Source organism: Anomaloglossus baeobatrachus, chromosome 9 (assembly GCF_048569485.1).
Source record: "Anomaloglossus baeobatrachus isolate aAnoBae1 chromosome 9, aAnoBae1.hap1, whole genome shotgun sequence".
In the NCBI taxonomy this organism is placed as follows: Eukaryota; Metazoa; Chordata; class Amphibia; order Anura; family Aromobatidae; genus Anomaloglossus; species Anomaloglossus baeobatrachus.
In genome coordinates this window covers 159,293,348-159,313,672 of record NC_134361.1, presented here as the reverse complement: position 1 = coordinate 159,313,672, position 20,325 = coordinate 159,293,348, and the positions used below count along the sequence as shown (strand labels likewise).

The 20,325-nt window shown below is 46.2% G+C and overlaps 1 protein-coding gene across 1 annotated transcript in view; it reads right to left on the bottom strand.

Annotated features, from left to right (window-relative positions):
• The window catches only part of LOC142250590 (rho GTPase-activating protein 6-like), a 194,731-nt gene that overhangs the window by 78,470 nt on the left and 95,936 nt on the right, over positions 1 to 20,325 (bottom strand). The window contains exons 5-6 of the mRNA XM_075322772.1: positions 18,526 to 18,718; positions 6,383 to 6,438 (exon numbers count right to left, since the gene is read on the bottom strand). Coding sequence (XP_075178887.1) covers positions 6,383 to 6,438; positions 18,526 to 18,718 — 249 coding nt within the window. The remainder of the gene's footprint in view (positions 1 to 6,382; positions 6,439 to 18,525; positions 18,719 to 20,325) is intronic.

Sequence of the window (20,325 nt, the reverse complement as noted above, 5' to 3'; positions counted from 1 at the left end):
GGAGCGAGGAACATCTCCTACCTGCTTGCGATGTCGTAGTGTGCAAAGTACCCCTTAGGGTTCAGTCGTAACATATGAATCTCTTATAATCCAATTTATTGTGATGAAGGTCTAGATACAGGACCAAAACGTGAGTCTTTGTTTTGGATTGAATCAATAAATCACCTTTACTGATCACCTACTTTAGTGCAGAGTCCAGTATTTACATTTATACATGGATTGGAAGCCTACTTGGACACCCTAGAGCCCGAAGTGCAATATACCAATAATATCCATTATTCCTAACAGTGGACAGAGTTTAAAAGGAATAAAGAGATGCAACCTAAAATTTCTATTTTTGCTCTTTATGCCTCCCAAGAATGTAATAAAAAGTGATCTAAAGTCATCCAACTACATGGTACCAATGGAAACTTCAGCCTCTTCCTCACAACTTCAGCCTCTTCCTCACAAAATAAGCAATCAACTGATTAAATGAGTGAAATAAAATTATTGTTTTTTCTGTTGCTGTATACTGAGAGCCATTTTTTTAAGACTGTATTTATTTATCTTCCACTCCATAAAGAAATTATCATTTTTCACCCCACCCCCCATAAAGTAACTCTACTTTACACGCTAAGATATCGCTAAAGCGATGTCGTTGGGCTCACGGATTTTATGACGCACATCCGGCCGCAATAGCAATGTTGTTGCGTGTGACACCTATTAGCGATTTTGAATCGTTGTAAAAACGCTCAAAATCGCTAATCGATGACATCCCCCCCCAAACTCAATTATCGTTGCTGCTGCAGTAACGATGTTGTTCGTCGTTCCTGTGGTAGCACATATCGCTACGTGTGACACCGCAGGAACGAGAAACCTCTCCTTACCTGCGTCCCGCCAGCAATGACGAAGGAAGGAGGTGGGCGGGATGTTCGTCCCGCTCATCTCCGCCCCTCCGCTTTGATTGGGTGCCTGCTTAGTGACGTCGCTGTGACGCCAAATGAACCGCCCACTTAGAAAGGAGGTAAGTATGCGTGACGGGTCCGCGTGATTTTGTGTGCCACGGGCAGCGATATGCCCGTGACACACAAACGATGGGGCGGGTACGCTCGCTAGCGATATCGGTACCGATATCGCAGCGTGTAAAGCCACCTTTAGTCTTCAAATCCTCGCTAACTCATTTCTAACGATATTTTCTGGCTTCAGTTCCTCCATTATTTGTGCCTGTGGGCGGTTCTTCGGTGCTGCCCATGTGACCCCTGTAAACTACATTTCCCCTCACCACCTGCTTCATGACCAGTCTCCTTCTCTCCTCCATGCACAGATAACATTAGCAACTCCTCCAGATGCTCTATGATCTGCTAATGGCCCTCAGGTCAGAGCTGACAAGATGAAACATGGCGCTGTGCATAGTTTCTAATATATCAATGAATGTAATTCCTGGATGTCTCCAGTACCTTCTGTAAAGGTTTCCAATGTGTTTTCCCCTATGCATCCAAAAACTGTCTTGTTACTCATAGCAACCAATAATAATGCAGCATTCATTCTACCAGTGCTATTTACAAAAATGAAAGCTGAGCTATGATTGGTCTCGTGGGCAGTAGACACAGTTTCTCAATTAGGCTGTATAGATAAAGGCCCAGTATATTATTTTTATAGGTAGGTGGTTAACACTAGAAGTCTCAGAGAGGAGTCATTTAACATTTCTACCATTGGAACCCTATGGAGCTCGACATTTCTGGGACTTCTAGTGTTAATAGTTTAGTGGCTGCTCTGCTTTATCTATCACTCAACCATGCAATGCAGTCGGAGAGGAGGATAGCTATACCTCCCATAAAAATAGCTGGGGAATAGGAGATAGGCTGGTATGCAAGACTGGCATTAGGGAGAAGGGAGAGTAAATTTGGCAATTTCACAGGGCGCCTCTCTCCTAGGGGCCCCAGAGTTTATATCCTGATGATGGATTGCTTAAGGACCTTTGTGAGATTACGTCATGTGACCAAATGTTTATTAATTGCAAGCGTCTAAAGCTGAAGAGGAGAAAGGCTGGTGCGTGCGCGCGCGCGCGTGTGTGTGTGTGTGTGTGTGTATAGATAGATGATTGATAGATAATCCATCTATCCACTATTTACCTATCCTCAAATAGATAGATAGATAGATACACATGTGTTACACACAGGGTTTGGAGAGTTCCGTCGATGTTCCAGAATGTGATATGACAATATTTCACTAAATGTTGTTTTTCTTGTTCAAGAATAAATGTGGATTGCTGTTTAGGGGCAAACAAATAAGATATCCCCTGAAAATAAGCCCTATCCCATCTTTCAGAACAAGACATAATATAAGACCCTCTTATTTTCGAAGAAACCCAGTATAATGAAAATTTTCAATTGAGGCTGTTAGAACAGGAGCTTTACTGTAATTAAACAGGACCAATCACCAGGATTTTTTATATATATAAACTAAAGCCAGTGCTATACTGGCGCTATCATGCTGATTCTAAACATTCTTTAGTTGTGAGATCAGATGTAAACTTTCTGAAATACAAGCAAGTAAAGTTTGTGAAATGCACTGTTACTTGATTGATAGGTGCTGTAGAATATTTAATAGTTAGGTTGGGTTTTGATAGTTATTCTCGCCCCTGTCTGCCTGCGGGGAGGTGGACGCTGCCTTGATAACCAAAGCAAGTGTCACACCCTCTGTTTGGGTCAGGTCACAAACACAGATTTAGTCTGGTGAAGGACAGCGGAGCCCCGTTGGCCTGGCGTTTACTCCTCTTTTCAAGTGGCACTGTGAGCAGGGTTGTTCCTCGCACAATATGTCAAGATGGACTGCGGGGAAGATGCCTGGGAAAAACAACTTACAGAACATGGAAGTAAAAGTGAGAAAACATGGCTGGGACCCAAGCATAGGAGACACTTATCATGGGTGGACCCGGAGAAAAAGAGGGCTAAAAACCTTCCGGTGTGCTCGGAAGCTGGGTATTAAGAAACGACCCTTGTGCAGTGGAACTCGCCCCTGGCAAGTTCACAAGGAGATGAAGAAAAGAGCGAGAAGCACTGAACTGCCCCATGTTCAGTGATGCCCACCTCTGGCAGGTGCACCCGGGAGAGAGAGTACACCCTTCCCAACCTACTTATGGGGAATGGGTGGTGGCCCTGAAGAAATGGGAAGAGCAACCGGTAGAAGCCCCACCGTGGAGAGCGCGGTCCAGAATGGAGAGACTCCCCCAACAGTACCAGCTGTCGCCATTAAGAGTGCCCAGATACAGTGGCCGTTGCATGATTTGGCAGACCAGACCCTGGCAGAGGCGGTACATCACTGGAACCTGCAGGAGTGGGACTTGGAGCCAAGGCAGTCACCCATGACTAGATACCAGCAACTGGTCACCGTGGGAGAGGTGGGCTCCTACAACTCCTGGCGCGGCCGCGGGTACATCTTGGATGATGAGATTCAGGATTAGGTTCTCATTGAGGCGGCTGCAGTGGAGCATGGTCATTTGTTCTGGGGAGGTAGCCCCTTTGTGGCAGGACTCCAGGTGGTGTTCTTAAAAGTGGAAAGTCCACAAGGCACCTATGCTGTCTATGTTATGCAGGCTGACTTCATGTGGAAGGGGAGATTTACCGTTTCTATAGCCAGTGAGAGGGTTGGCCGGAAGTCTGGCGGTGTAGAAGTGCTGGATCTGGACTATTAGCTTCAGTTGTGCCTGTTGCACCTCCAAACAGGACTGTTCCACGTCCTGTGGGGACCGGTCTGGAGATATGGTTCGAGTGGCTAAAAGTACTTTTTGTTGTTTATTTGCCTTCCTATTTTGTTCCACATGTTGGGTTCTTGTCTGCTGGAATTCCGAATGTCTAAGTAGGTACTGAACCCGTTTGCCCTTGCCCTGTTAATACTGCCCCTGCCCCATGGACCTTGCCCTTTGCCCCATGGACTGAGCTCCTTGCCTGAGGACATTGCCCCTTTGTCCCAAAGACTTTGCCCTCATTGGGAAGGGGCCTTAAATACTTAAGAGACTCCCAGCGATAGGCTGGGGACACATTAGGATGCACGCACTATCTCTTTAAGAGGCTGGGAGCAGCGTGCGGGCCAGACGAATCCTGCCAGGAGACCTGCACAACATGCACAAGACCTACAGCCCAGAAACCTGAGGCCGAGAGAGGTCCCCAGACAGTGCAGGAGAGAAGAGTACCTACCGCAAGGAGGTGGGGGAATGCAGGGATACCGGTCTTAAAATGTTACGACTCATCAATGTGCTTGTATAACTTTATAACTTTTAATTTTATACTTTTAAATACAAAGGGTTCGTACAAAAATACTTATGCCATACTTTTTGTTGTCATAATAGTTGCAAATTTCTAAAATATCTACCACTAATTAACACTGAAAAGTTGAATCAGCATAACACCTAACTCACAAATATCTTCTCACTGAGCTATTAGATGAGGAGTAAACATCACACTCAAGTGTTAAGTATTCAACATACATGAGCTAGAAACAAATCGACAGCAATAAAAAGCATGTTATAAAGATGCAATCTTCAAATTTAGGTATTTTTTCCATATACTGTATATATATACTGTACAACATTTTTTTCATAACTCATGTAAAAGTATCACTTTTTTATAGCTTGCACTATGACCGGCCAGACCCTACTCGATGCAATGTCAGCATTTGGTCTTTTTCCAGGAAATCGTAATTTTAAACATGGGCAATGCAATCTGCAAAGCTTCCTATTGACTAGAAGACACTGAAAATCAGCATTTCTACGTTATTAGTAAAATGCATTTCAATCAGCCTATTATGTTGTGTCAAACAGAGCATGTCAGTAAGTTCTGTAGTACTTAAAGGGGATGTCCAATAGTTAGACAACCAGTTCTTACATGCTTTAATCTCCTATGTAAAATTAATAAAATATATACTAACCCCCTGAAGCAACGCCATTCCAGCGATGCCGATGCTGTGTCTGCTGGTGCTGCCATGACATTAAGTCATGTGAATGCTGTAGCCCATCAATGGTGGCTAATGGGCTGCAGCCTTCAGACATTCCTCAGATTGAAAAGGGGACACCATATGCACATGGATAAAGAATGTAGATGGGCAAACCAAAACTGTTAAGTTTGGGGTGCGTACCGGACACGTAGTGTTTGTGCATGGACCTCGAACACGGACTTCTCAGAGTCTGTGTTACTGTTTGGGTTCGGCTGCCTGGATAAAAATAAATTAAAAAAAAAAGGAAAAATGGGAATTAAAGCAGGATAGTTATACGGTATTTACCGAGTTTCCACATTACTGTCACACTGCTTCTGGGTCCGCTCATTAAATGTTATGAATATTCACTGCTTCCCCAGCCCACGTCTCTGACAGCATCTGTTATTGGCTGCAGTCAGACTGCGCCCTCACCCTCTGTGCTGGCATCTGTGATTGGCTGACCTCACACTTGCTGTCTGGGTCCCTGAAGTGGAGTATAAAAATGAATAAATAGTTTGAAAAAAAAGGCGTAGGATCCCCCGTATTTTGATAACAGGGCAGATAAAGCATACGTCTACAGGTTGCAGCCTCCCCCCTGTGTGCTTCATCTTGGCTGTGTATCGAAATATGGGGGACCCTACACAGCAAATAAATGTGGTATGAAAAAATAAAGCCTATCTGCCAATCAGGATCAGGACTGTAAAGCAAACAGGGGTTTCAGGGGTCTATAAATAAAAAAACAGTCAAAGTTGAATGATATTTTAAAACCTTTGTAAAGAATTAATTGTTTTACAGAGTCTTAAGGCTCCGTTACACGCAACGACGTATCTAACGATATATCGCCGGGGTCACGGGTTCCGTGACGCACATCAGGCATAGTTAGCGACGTCAAAATGCGTGTGACACCAACGAACGTCCGTTAACGATCAAAAATATTCACCTTATCGTCGATCGTTGACACGTCGTTCATTTTCAAAAAATCGTTGATTGTTGCAGGATGGAGGTTGTTCGTCGTTACCGAGGCAGCACACATCGCTACGTGTGACACCTCGGCAACGACGAACTACAGCTTACCTGCGGCCGCCGGCAATGAGGAAGGAAGGAGGTGGGCGGGATGTTACGGCCGCTCATCTCAGCTTCTATTGGGCGGCCGCTTAGTGACGCCGCTGTGACGCCGCACGAACCGCCCCCCTTAGAAAGGAGGCGGTTCGCCGGCAACAGCGACGTCGCTAGGCAGGTAAGTCCGTGTGACGGCTACTAACGATTTTGTGCGCCACGGGCAGCAATTTGCCAGTGACGCACAAACGACGGGGGCAGGTGCTTTCAACAGCGATATCGCTAGCGATATCGCTGCGTGTAAAGCCCCATTTAGTCTAAGTTTGTTGAGCGAGCACCATAACACTAAATAAACAGCATCAATCCTAACATTTACCTGTTCAACTCTTTTCTTTGAACTCCCGATACGAAAGATTCCAACGGTTTGAAGCCCTGAAGAAATGAAAGACAAGGAAAATGTATATATCTTGTCCATACAATGTCATATTTGCTGTCTTACTGAAGTATTTTAATGTCTAAAAACTGGATAAACCTTTTCTGGTCTATATATGACCCTTAGCAGCAATTTATTTGTTCTTTAGTGGCCATGAATATTTTCTTTGAGTCCGCTAAAGCTAAAGTGACTTTAGCTATGGATCACCGCTCTGAATTATAAGGAGTGATCTAGCCTATTACACCCTATATGCACGAATATCATACTTATGTATTCTTGTTTCAGTTCACTACTACTTTATTATGCTGGTTAAAGGAAATCTGTCTGCAGGTTTTTGCTACCTCATCTGAGAGCACTAGGATGTAGGAAGAGATCCTGAATCCAATGATGTATCACTTAGGGGCACTTTGCACGCTGCGACATCGCAGGCCGATGCTGCGATGCCGAGTGCGATAGTCCCCGCCCCCATCGCAGCTGCGATATCCTTGTGATAACTGCCGTAGCGAACATTATCGCTACGGCAGCTTCACATGGACTCACCTGTCCTGCGACCGTCGCTCTGGCCGGCGACCCGCCTCCTTATTAAGGGGGCGGGTCGTATGGCGTCACTGCGACGTCACACGGCAGGCGGCCAATAGGAGCGGAGGGGCGGAGATGAGCGGGATGTAAACATCCCGCCCACCTCCTTCCTTACGCATATCCTACGGAAGCCGCAGTGACGCCGGTAGGAGATGTTCCTCGCTCCTGCGGCTTCACACATAGCGATGTGTGCTGCCGCAGGAACGAGGAACAACATCGGACCGTCGCGTCAGCGTAATCATGGATTACGCTGACGCTGCACCGATGATACGATTATGACGCTTTTGCGCTTGTTAATCGTATCATCGAGCCTTTACACACTACGATGTCGCATGCGATGCCGGAAGTACGTCATTTTCAATTTGACCCCACCGACATCGCACCTGCGATGTCGTAGTGTGCAAAGCCCGCCTTAGATTCCTGGTTGCACACAATTAGAATTTTGTCTTACCAACACAGCAGAGCTGAAAGAGCTGCTCTCGTCCACACCAGTCAATCACTGCAGGGGGAGTGCTGGACTGTCATGCACATGACTTTATAGTCCTAGCAGTGATAAATCCTGCTGCTTATACAAACATAGCAAATAAACAACAAATGGACTTTGACAAGACAGGCAACTCTGAATTCTCTGTTTTAACCCTTGCAGCATGCTGTCTTCAGATTACATAGCGAAAACCTGCTGACAGATTCCCTTTAAAAGGGCTGAGGTTGGATTTTTAACAGCTCCATCTTTTCTTCTCTGGGGAAAACGTTTATTGATTTTTTTGATGTGTTGATGTTAACAGAAGCTCTGGAACAGCACAAACCAATACAATTTTCCATTCATATCTAACTCTTCAATTTAATATTTTATTAATTATTTATATGATTCTATTACGGTATATCTCAGATCTCAGAACATTCACCATAAAACTTTTATTTTGTGTTAGTATATCACTTAATACCATAATAGTCAATTGGATCATGCACGTATAAACTTGTGTATTTTTCAGTAAACTTAAGGTATAGTGGTCAACTGGAGCTCCATTTTGGCATGCTAATAATATTAATTATGTTATTATGCCGCTATGTGAATATTAATTCTTTTTATTTAAAGGGAACCTGTTACTTCAGTTAAATTCTCTCTCTTTAATAAAAAAAACCTTCAAGTATCTCAAAACCATGTGGATAAACTTCTTGAACAATGGAATAAATGGACCAAATTTCAAACTACGTATGAATCTAAGTTATGAAATAGGTAACAACAATTACTACAACAATTCCATATATAATTTTCTTATTTATTCATGTTGACCATTAAGGGGGCTTTACACGCAAGGAGATCGCTAACGAGATGTCATTGGGGTCACGGAATTCGTGACGCACATCCGGCCTCGTTAGCGACGTTGTTGCGTGTGAAACATACGAATGACCGCTAACGATCAAAATTACTCACCTAATCGTTGATCATTGACACGTCGTTCTAATCCCAAATATCATTGCTGTTGCAGGATGCAGGTTGTTCGTCGTTCCTGAGGCAGCACACATCGCTACATGTGACACCCCAGGAACGAGGAACAACACCTTACCTGCGTCCTGCCGGCAACAAGGTGGGCGTCACTTTCTTTTGGCTGCTCTCTGCCCTTCCGCTTCAATTGGACGGCTGCCTTATGACGTCGCTGTGACGCCACACGAACCGCCCCCTTAGAAAGGAGGCAGTTTGCCGACCACAGCGACGTCGCTAGGCAGGTAAGTCCGTGTGACGGGTCCTAGCGATGTTGTGCGCCACGGGCAGCGATTTGCCCGTGACGCACAACCGACGGGGCGGGTGCTTTCACGTGCAACATCTCTACCGATGTCGCTGTGTGTAAAGCAGCTTTTATTCTCTTTGGAAAAAATATTGATGCCTAGATATGCTCAAAGCCATTAAAGGGGTTATCCGTGATAATTGTATTTTCTCACTAGCCTAATGCGGGCTTCACACGGTACGATCTATCGTGCGATCGCATGATCGATCGTGCCCGCCCCCGTCATTTGTGCGTCACGGGCAAATTGCTGCCCGTGTCGCACAAAGTCGTTTAACCCCCGTCACACGTACTTACGTGCTGAGCGACGTCGCTGTGGGCGGCTAACATCCACTTCCTGAAGGTGGTGGGACGTTCGGCGTCACAGCGACGTCACAAAGCGGCCACCCAATAGAAGTGGAGGGGCGGAGAGGAGTGGGACGTAAACATCCCGCCCACCTCTTTCCTTCCACACAGCTGGCGGGTGCCTCGGGACGCAGGTAAGCTGTGTTCATCGTTCCCGGCGTGTCACACAGTGCGATGTGTGCTACCCTGGGTACGATGAACAACCTGCGCAAAATAAAATAAATTATTTTTTAAAAATAAACGAGGAGTACACGATACCCGATTTCTCACCGATTTGCGATCGCTCGTAGGTGTCACACGGGACGACGTCGCCAACGAAGCTGGATGTGCATCACGAAAACCGTGACCCCCGACGATCTATCGCACGACAGATCACCTCGTGTGACGCCCGCATAAGATGTAACAGGCAGGTACTTGCTAACTACCTACCCGTTGTACTCGGCGCCGGCTCAGAGTAGTCACAGACCGTTCCAGCCTGCAGGCCTGTTGCTCCACATCAACAGAGCAGCTCTTCCTTTTCTTGGATGCTCGGCAAATTGGGTGTGACTGTCGACATCATGCTGATTGACTGTTAGCTACCTTCAGTTAGGCAGAGGGGGGACAACTGTCAATCAGATGAATGTTATCAGAGCAGAGCAGAAAAAGAAGAAGCTGCTTGGTTGACATATCAGTGGAAACCTGTGACTGCTCTGAGACAGCAGAGATAAACTGACAAGCAAAAGGGAAACAATGTTTTGAACTTGTGACTTTCAGGCTTCATATCTCACCATCTTCTACAGCTTTTAGTGTGAGACAACCTTTTTAGTGTGAGACAACCTTCATAATATAGATAATCTCATCTTGTCTATCTCATACATAAATGTGACTTGCAGCTATTTAGCATATGATTAGTTATACAGATTCTTCTCATGTTACAGTATTGTTACTGTTTTTCTCCCAAAAATCTAAATTTTTATTTTTATTACTTTGTTAGTCTAATATATAAAGCTGGGTATCTGTATGTATGTATGTATGTATGTATGTATGTATGTGTGTGTGTGTGTGTGTGTGTATATGTCCGCTAAAGGAATCCGCATTGTCGCATTTACAATCACGAAATTTTGCACAGACACCTCATGTGACTCAGGGAACTTCATAGACTATGTTTTGACAAGAAAATGTAACCCCGCGCTTTATAGTTACTCTCCAAAAAAACTGCCTCCATTAAAGTGAATGGAGCTGTGAGCTACAGGCTATTAATAAGAGCTGTGATTGGTTACTATAGGAACAAAGGACAGTCGCAGTATAACAAGCTTATGTGTGAGGTAATATGATGTCGCTGGAGAGACAGACAAAGAAAGACACAGACTGAGAGACAGACAGGCACAGACAGAGAAAGAGGCACACAGGAAAAGAAACAGAGACAAGCAGACAGACAGAGACAGATAGGAAAAAGACGCCAGACAGACAGAAACAGACAGACAGAAAGACACACAGGGAAAGACACAGACAGGCAGACAGGGAAAGAGACAGAGAGAGACAGACAAGGAAAGAGACAGAGATACGGGGAAAGAGACAGACGGGGAAAGAGACAGACCGGAAAAGAGACACACCTGGAAAGAGACAAAAGGGGAAAGAGACAGATGAGGAAAGAGACAGACCTAGAAAGAGACAGACCTGGAAAGAGACAGACCTGGAAAGAGACAGACCTGGAAAGAGACAGACGGGAAAAGAGACAGACCGGGGAAAGAGACAGACGGGGAAAGAGACAGACGGGGAAAGAGACAGACGGGGAAAGAGACAGATGGGGAAAGAGACAGACGGGGAAAGAGAAAGACAAGGAAAGAGACAGACGGGGAAAGAGACAGACGGGGAAGAGACAGACGGGGAAAGAGACAGACAGTAAAAGAGACAGATAGAGACAGAGAAGGAAATAGACAGATAGGGAGAGAGGCAGACATGGAAAGAGACAGACGGGGAAAGAGACAGATGGGGAAAGAGACAGACCGGGAAAGAGACAGACCGGGAAAGAGACAGACCGGGAAAGAGACAGACCGGGAAAGAGACAGAGACAGATGAGGAAAGAGACAGAGACAGACGAGAAAAGAGACAGAACAGGGAAAGAGACAGATCTGGAAAGAGACAGTCGTGGAAAGAGACAAACGTGGAAAAAGACAGACGGGGAAAGAGTCAGATGGGGAAAGAGTCAGACGGGGAAAGAGTCAGACGAGGAAAGAGTCAGATGGGGAAAAATTCAGACGAGGAAAGAGTCAGACAAGGAAAGAGACAGACAAGGAAACAGGCAGACACAGAGAAAGAGAGAGACAGACACAGATAGAAAGAGAGACAGACATAGAGATAGAGAGAGACAGACAGACATAGAGATAGAGACAGACAGACCACAGACACAGAGAGACAGAGAGACTGATACAGAGAGATAGACACAGAGAGACACACAGAGACAGACAGGGAAAGAGACAGACAGACAGAGACTGGGAGAGAGACAGAGAGACAGTTACTATCCCGGGCAATGCCCTGGTACTACAGCTAGTATTTTATAAATCCACCTTTGGCTTGCAACACTGCCTGAACCCTTCTGGGGCATGCTCTCTACCAGATTCAAGGATGTCCTGATCGAAATCTGATCCCTGGTCTCTTCTATACATTCCCAATCCCCTTTTTCCCTTGTTTCCAGACCCATTTGTACCCATCAGAGCCTAGTCTATTGACTTTCTTCTCATTGCTCCAAATCACCCATTTCCAATCTTCTATTGTCCACTTTTCGTATTTGTTTGCAAACTGAAGCCAACGCTTCTTATGATGATATTGAAGTTGAGGCTTCTGCACCTTTTTTGAGGCCACCATTCTAGACTTGTGTAATGTACGTCGCGTAGTGCTTGAATGGTCATCTGTGATCTTACTATTACAAAGCATATGAGCTCCTCTTCAGTTTCGTTCTCATTTCTCCCGCCCCTACCTATTCACATATCTTTCTTTTCATCCTTCCTTAATATTTTCTTCATTGATGTTAATAACCTCTTTAATCATATGAATGTGTTTCCACTTAAAAATGAAAACAATACATAAAAAAAGTTCTGCCAAATGCAGCAACAGATTTGGACATCAGAGGCATTCCTCCTTTTATTAAAGCTACGTTCTCTACAAGGTGCTTGGTCTTAATTTGAACAGTCATTTTCTGCACACAGACTCCATTGAACCATGGAAAATGGTTTTCTAAAGTGAACAAAGCCTTCAGTTATTTTAACATTGACAGATATGAGAAAATGAATAAATAAAAGATTGCTATCGTGTCATTTTTTAGGTAAAGTTTTTTAACAATCATTCAAATCATCCTTTTTGAGTTTTTACTTCAATGCCCATAAAGTAACGGTTTATGTGATGTAATAGGTAAACACTGTGAGACCGCCATCCATAGTGGACAAATGCAAACATTACAAAATGAACAAGTATATGACACTGAATACAATCTACGATTTTAACAGCCTTAAGTTTAATCCATTAGTGATGAGTGAACTTGCAGATAACTGGGACCGGCTGATCCTAGTGATCCTGTTGCTAAACTTTGGTTCCAGGCCGAATTCTGGTTACCATATAAGTCTATTAATAATGATGGTAGAAGGGATAAAGGGATGGGAGCAGGCGCGCTGTACTTACCGAGGCTCCAGCATTCACTTCCTGGGCCGCTAATTACTGGTCATCCATATGCACTGCTTTCCCCGCCCACCGACACCTGTGGTTGGTTGCAGTTAGATGCACCCCCACCCCAAGAGTCAGCTGACTGCAGCCAATCACAGGTGCCAGGATGGCCGGTGGGTGGGGAAAGCAGTGTAACTGTATGCGAGTCAGTATTGTGGTATAAAAATAAATAAATAAAACATAGGGTCCCCCCATATTATGATGCCCACCAAAGGTAAAGCACAAGGCTACAGGCTGCAACCCCCAGCCGTGCGCCTATATTGCTGTGAATCAAACTAAGAAGAACCGTATACTTTTTTTTTTATTACTAGTTAAATAAATAACTAAGAAACAACGTGCAGTCCCCCGAATTTCGATACCCAGCCAAGATAAAGCCCAACAGCTGAGGGCTGCTATTCTCAGGCTGGGGAGGTCCAGCCTAAAAATATCAAGCATTGTTGACCTTAGGGAGATCAACATATCCACTGCGGAGACACCATCACGTGTTTCTCAACGCAGTGATTCTAGAGCATTGCCCCCTGGGAAGTATGCAAATAAGAAAGCCGCGGAGACACCATCACGTGTTTCTCAACGCTGGCAGGAAACTAGCCAGGTCTTTCACCGGGAAGGAACAACCACGGGAAGGGCAGTCTCCAGTCAAGGAGACCACCTATACCAAACATGGTATCCATCCACAGACAGCCGTTTCGGGGTATTTGCCCCTCATCAGTGTGGAGTAGGAATCTGGCTAGTGGGGGCAATGCCTAGTATAAGACTACTTAAGCAAGCATTGTTGACCTTAGGGAGATCAACATATCCACTGCGGAGACACCATCACGTGTTTCTCAACGCAGTGATTCTAGAGCATTGCCCCCTGGGAAGTATGCAAATAAGAAAGCCGCGGAGACACCATCACGTGTTTCTCAACGCTGGCAGGAAACTAGCCAGGTCTTTCACCGGGAAGGAACAACCACGGGAAGGGCAGTCTCCAGTCAAGGAGACCACCTATACCAAACATGGTATCCATCCACAGACAGCCGTTTCGGGGTATTTGCCCCTCATCAGTGTGGAGTAGGAATCTGGCTAGTGGGGGCAATGCCTAGTATAAGACTACTTAAGCAAGCATTGTTGACCTTAGGGAGATCAACATATCCACTGCGGAGACACCATCACGTGTTTCTCAACGCAGTGATTCTAGAGCATTGCCCCCTGGGAAGTATGCAAATAAGAAAGCCGCGGAGACACCATCACGTGTTTCTCAACGCTGGCAGGAAACTAGCCAGGTCTTTCACCGGGAAGGAACAACCACGGGAAGGGCAGTCTCCAGTCAAGGAGACCACCTATACCAAACATGGTATCCATCCACAGACAGCCGTTTCGGGGTATTTGCCCCTCATCAGTGTGGAGTAGGAATCTGGCTAGTGGGGGCAATGCCTAGTATAAGACTACTTAAGCAAGCATTGTTGACCTTAGGGAGATCAACATATCCACTGCGGAGACACCATCACGTGTTTCTCAACGCAGTGATTCTAGAGCATTGCCCCCTGGGAAGTATGCAAATAAGAAAGCCGCGGAGACACCATCACGTGTTTCTCAACGCTGGCAGGAAACTAGCCAGGTCTTTCACCGGGAAGGAACAACCACGGGAAGGGCAGTCTCCAGTCAAGGAGACCACCTATACCAAACATGGTATCCATCCACAGACAATGCTCTAGAATCACTGCGTTGAGAAACACGTGATGGTGTCTCCGCAGTGGATATGTTGATCTCCCTAAGGTCAACAATGCTTGCTTAAGTAGTCTTATACTAGGCATTGCCCCCACTAGCCAGATTCCTACTCCACACTGATGAGGGGCAAATACCCCGAAACGGCTGTCTGTGGATGGATACCATGTTTGGTATAGGTGGTCTCCTTGACTGGAGACTGCCCTTCCCGTGGTTGTTCCTTCCCGGTGAAAGACCTGGCTAGTTTCCTGCCAGCGTTGAGAAACACGTGATGGTGTCTCCGCGGCTTTCTTATTTGCATACTTCCCAGGGGGCAATGCTCTAGAATCACTGCGTTGAGAAACACGTGATGGTGTCTCCGCAGTGGATATGTTGATCTCCCTAAGGTCAACAATGCTTGCTTAAGTAGTCTTATACTAGGCATTGCCCCCACTAGCCAGATTCCTACTCCACACTGATGAGGGGCAAATACCCCGAAACGGCTGTCTGTGGATGGATACCATGTTTGGTATAGGTGGTCTCCTTGACTGGAGACTGCCCTTCCCGTGGTTGTTCCTTCCCGGTGAAAGACCTGGCTAGTTTCCTGCCAGCGTTGAGAAACACGTGATGGTGTCTCCGCGGCTTTCTTATTTGCATACTTCCCAGGGGGCAATGCTCTAGAATCACTGCGTTGAGAAACACGTGATGGTGTCTCCGCAGTGGATATGTTGATCTCCCTAAGGTCAACAATGCTTGCTTAAGTAGTCTTATACTAGGCATTGCCCCCACTAGCCAGATTCCTACTCCACACTGATGAGGGGCAAATACCCCGAAACGGCTGTCTGTGGATGGATACCATGTTTGGTATAGGTGGTCTCCTTGACTGGAGACTGCCCTTCCCGTGGTTGTTCCTTCCCGGTGAAAGACCTGGCTAGTTTCCTGCCAGCGTTGAGAAACACGTGATGGTGTCTCCGCGGCTTTCTTATCAGCCTAAAAATATCAGCCTCCAGCCACCCATAATTGTCACATCCATTAGATGTAACAAAGCCCAGTGCTTTACCAGGCTCTTCCCGATTGCCCTGGTGCAGTGGCAATCAGGGTAATATAAGAGGTTAATAAAAGCCCATAGTTGACACTAAACTCTAGATTTGTAATGGCAGGCGTCTATGAGACCCCCATCATTAATCTGTAAGGGAAAGTAAATAAACACAAACACCAAAAAAATACTTTATTTAGAATAAAAGACAAAAAACCACCCTCTTTCTCTACTTTATTAACCCACAAAACACCCCTGAAGGTCCAACGTAATCCACGTAATCGAGGTTCCACGATGATTCAGCTCTGCTACATATAAACCTCACAGCGCGTGATCATGGAACATACTGCCCACTGTGAGCTCCAGAGAATGAATGTGCCACAGCGATCAGTGGTGACGGCACTCAGTATTTGCCGGGGTTTGGCACTGTCAGTGTTAAAGGGCTGGTGGGGTGAAGGGCACAGCCCAGCACTTTAACGGTAACAGTGCCGGCAAGGGGTGCAGGGCTGCCCTGCATTCCCTGACCCCCGGCCAGCATTGTCAGTGTTACCAGCTGGCGGGTTGCAGGGCATGGCCCCTCACTTTGAGCCACAGTGCTTCAGGTCACAAGAGGTCATACTGTGGGAACCCGGGTATGACCTCCAGTGAACTTGTGAAGCCCCGTGCTCACCTGCAGGTCGCCTCAGGGTCCTCACGTGTTGGGAATCTTCTGGCCACAGGCAGGTCAGGTTAACTTCAATGGGAATCGTGATGCCACTCTTGGTAATTGCGGTCAGGGGGTGACCGCCACTGCAGTTTAGAGAGTGTCTGGGGCTGATGGTAAATGCAGTCTGGTGTTATGGCCTCCCGAGAGTGAGGCTGGCCTCAGGGGCTGAGGTGTAAGTGTGTAGTACCACAGGTCGCAGAAGAACTCACACACAGGCAGCAATGTCTTTCAGGGTTTTTACTCACTTTTTGCTGGTATAGTGAGGCAACCCGGGCAATGCTATGATGAACCAGGTGGAACCAGGTATCCCTCAGGCTGATAAAGGGGTGACTGCTGACTCACCTTCCTAGCACCTTTGTTTCGGACCACCCCTGACTTGAAGTATATCGTGGGATGCATCCAGGGACGTTGTTACTGCCTTTCTCCCCTTTCTGTCCCGTTTGCTGACAGCATGGACCAAGGATAAGATGGCTTCAGGCTCGATCCTCTTTATGGGCCCCCTCGTTGCTGTTGATGCTGCGGGTTCTGTGTTGGTTGGCGTGGAATCTGTAATCCCACTGCCTGCAGGATTTAGCAGACCAATAAATGGATATCTGGCTCTAAGGACCTGTACCCCGTGTGTGCATTCATTACCAGGAGTCCCCGTACTCGACTCCTTACTGCTCTCTTTCTTCGGGTGTCTTTCAGTCTGACTTGGTGGTAATGTTCTCCCTTGCCAGCAGCCACTGCACGTGCAGGGTCCGACAGTGTTCCACTCTTCAGCCCTACACTTCAGACATGGCTGCTCCACTCCTTCTCCTCTGACTGCCACTGCACAACTCACCTCCCAGCTTCACTACAGCACCACACTAACTGAGATGCGAGGGCTACGCCCCCTTCCTGGGTCTGCCCAGGGGTCCCCTCTAATGTGTGTGTGTGTCCTGGTCAAAGGGTGCCTGTGTGTACACACTCTACGCAGCCTTTGGAATTACCTGTTTGTACTGACCCAGGCGTGGGTGCAATACTCAGTGGTGCCTGACCAGGTCAAGGGCGCCACAAACTGAGTGACATCACTGCTGCCAGCCAGGTCCCCCTTGTCAGTGTTTTCCCAGAGCCTGGAGAAATCGGACATGTTTTCGGTCTCTCCAGGCTCGGATGTTGCAGAGCCAGGACCGTCATGGGACATCGTATGGATTATGGCGGAACTGTAAGGGTCATTTTGGGGTTAATAAAGAGGGGAAAGAGGGTGCTGTATTTTATTTAAAATAAAGGATTTGTCTCTGTTTGTGTTTATTTCTTTTTACTTATAGGATTAGTGATGGGGGGGTCTCATAGACCCCTACCCATCACAAATTCTGAGCTTGATGACAATTGTGAACTGTCATTGACGCCTATTACCCTGATTGCCACTGCACCAGGGTAATCGGCAAGAGCCGGGTAAGGGAAGAGCCGGGTAAAGCGCTGGGATTTTTGCATCTAATGGATGCAACAATTCCGGGGCAGCTGTAGGCTGTTTTTCTTAGCTTGGAGGGATCCCAGTAACCACAGGACTCCCCAGGCTGAAAATACAAATACCCAGCTGTCAGGCTTTATCTTGGCTGGGTATCAAAATTGAGGGAAACTGCATGCCGTTTTTTAAAATTATTTATTTAAATATTTTTTTTTAAAAAAAAGCTGCATGCGGTTCCTTTTATTTTGATACACAGCCAAGATAGGCGCAAAGCTGGTGGCTGCAGCCTGTAGCCATGGGCTTTATCTGTGCTGGGTATCATAATATGGGGGAGCCCTACACCAATTGTTTTATTTTCTTATTTTTATACCAGGAGATTGACCCATAGACAGTTGCATTGCTTTCCCTGCCCACCAGCCGTGCTGATGCTTGTAATTGGTTGCTGTCACACAGGCTGGGGGCACTTCTGACTGCAACCAATCACAGATGCCAGGATGGCCGGTGGGTAAGAAAGCAGAGCATAGGGATAAGCAATGATGAGCAGCCCAGGCAGTGAAGAAGAGGTCACGGAAGCAGCATACAGCCAAGCAGGAGCAGTGTACAGCCGCGCCGGAGCCTCAGTAAGTATGAAGTGCTTGCTTCATACTATTTTCTTTATTTTTCCTTTTTTTTTTCAATTTCCTGAATGCCGGATCCGGATCAATACCAGGAATTCCGGGCCTGGGTCCGGCATCCAGGCACCTTTGAAACGGCGTGGATCTGGACTTTTACAGTCCGGGTCTGCCCATCACGAATCATGATCTTCAAAGCCTTTATGGACTATCTTACCATACTTCTCAATGTGAGAGCAGCATCTCTCTACAATCCGTGGCACTTGCTTGTAAATTGGATTCAAACTCAGGCAACGATTTTCGTCCTCTTGTTGGGAGCGCAGCTCTGAAGGATGGGACAACTGTAGCGCTTCAAGAAGACGACTGTCTCCATTACCAAGTTCTGTTATAGAATCAACAGAAAGTCCCCCCTAAAAAAGAAAAGTCAGAAATCGTTTACATCAATGATCAATTCATTTACCATAAATATTTTCAAATTTCTTAGGCATCATGTGCTGGGAACAGCCGGCACCGCAGCACAAACACAACATAGTGTAACATGGCGGCCGGTATGTATCACAAAAGTGATGGAAGACTGGATGTCCACTTTGGTACTCATAGTGCCACAGGTTTTCTTAGGGCATACAAGTGCCAGGTTTTACTTATAGCTGGACAGATGGGCAGGTCTCGCTATCCACATACCTTCTCCCTATGTGTGTGTCTCTGATTTAAAAATGGAGACTGATTGTTTGACACATGGTCAGTGTGTGGAGGCTGCTATGAGAGAGAGGGGTTGTGTGTACTGACTGGGATACTTCTGAGGAGAAGGAGTATCCAAACCTGTCACTTACTGTACCGCAGGTTAAACAGACTGAAAACCGTGCGTGTTTTCCTTTAGGCCGGAAGAAGCTGTGTGTTACGTTCCTGAGAAAGTTTACATGTGTAAAATCAACCTTCTGGACTTTTTAAATGAATTTCCTGTCGTTATCTCTAAAAAGCAAGCTTTTCCCTGCTATGTATGGACCTTAAGAACCTATTAGTTGCATCATCGCTTGGTCAACGCACATAGAAAAAAAATTGGGTATCTGTCACATCTTATACACTTGACTGTGAATTGTATAGAATATAGCTGCCAAATATGTTAGGAGTATGGTATGTACACAGCATGAAATGTGCAAGCATGGAGCTTTAATTATATCATTAATCATTCAATTTTAATCAGTATTTGGTCAGTATGTCTGTTTTTTGCCTCAGTGATTTTTCACATCTTAAAAAAGAAATAAGTTGCAAAGTTTGTCTCTTATCCATTACAATGTTGATCATCGATAGTGCACGGGTGGCATCTATGGACTGCCTGTGATTTTTCCAGACCCAAAAACTTGCATTGGTAATTTTGATATATGACGCAAATCAAAAATGGACATGTCTCCATGATTTTTTTGTGGATACAAGATTTAAAAAAAAAAACACAAACGTGAAAAGCTCTGTCAATTATATTGGTGTTCTATCTGAAAACCTTGGCTAGAACATGTGCGTGTAAAATAGACATTGAAATGAAGCCTAAATCTTAAGCGGGCTTTACACGCTGCGACATCGCTAGCATCGGCTAGCGATGTCGAGCGCGATAGCACCCACCCCTCGTCGTACGTGCGATATTGTGTGATCGCTGCCGTAGCGAACATTATCGCTACGGCAGCATCACGCACATACCTGCCCTGCGACGTCCCTCTGGCCGGCAAACCGCCTCCTTTCTAAGGGGGCGGTTCGTGCGGCGTCACAGCGACGTCACGCGGCAGCCGTCCAATAGAAGCGGAGGGGTGGAGATGAGCGGGATGTAACATCCCGCCCACCTCCTTCTTTCAGCATTGCCGGTGGAGGCAGGTAAGGAGATGTTCGTCGCTCCTGCGGTGTCACACACAGTGATGTGTGCTGCCGCAGGAACGAAGAACAACATCGCTAATAAGCATTAAACGATTTTTTGCTTCAGGACGACCTCTCCGTGGCAAACGATTTTGACCGCTTTTGCGATCGTTTAAGG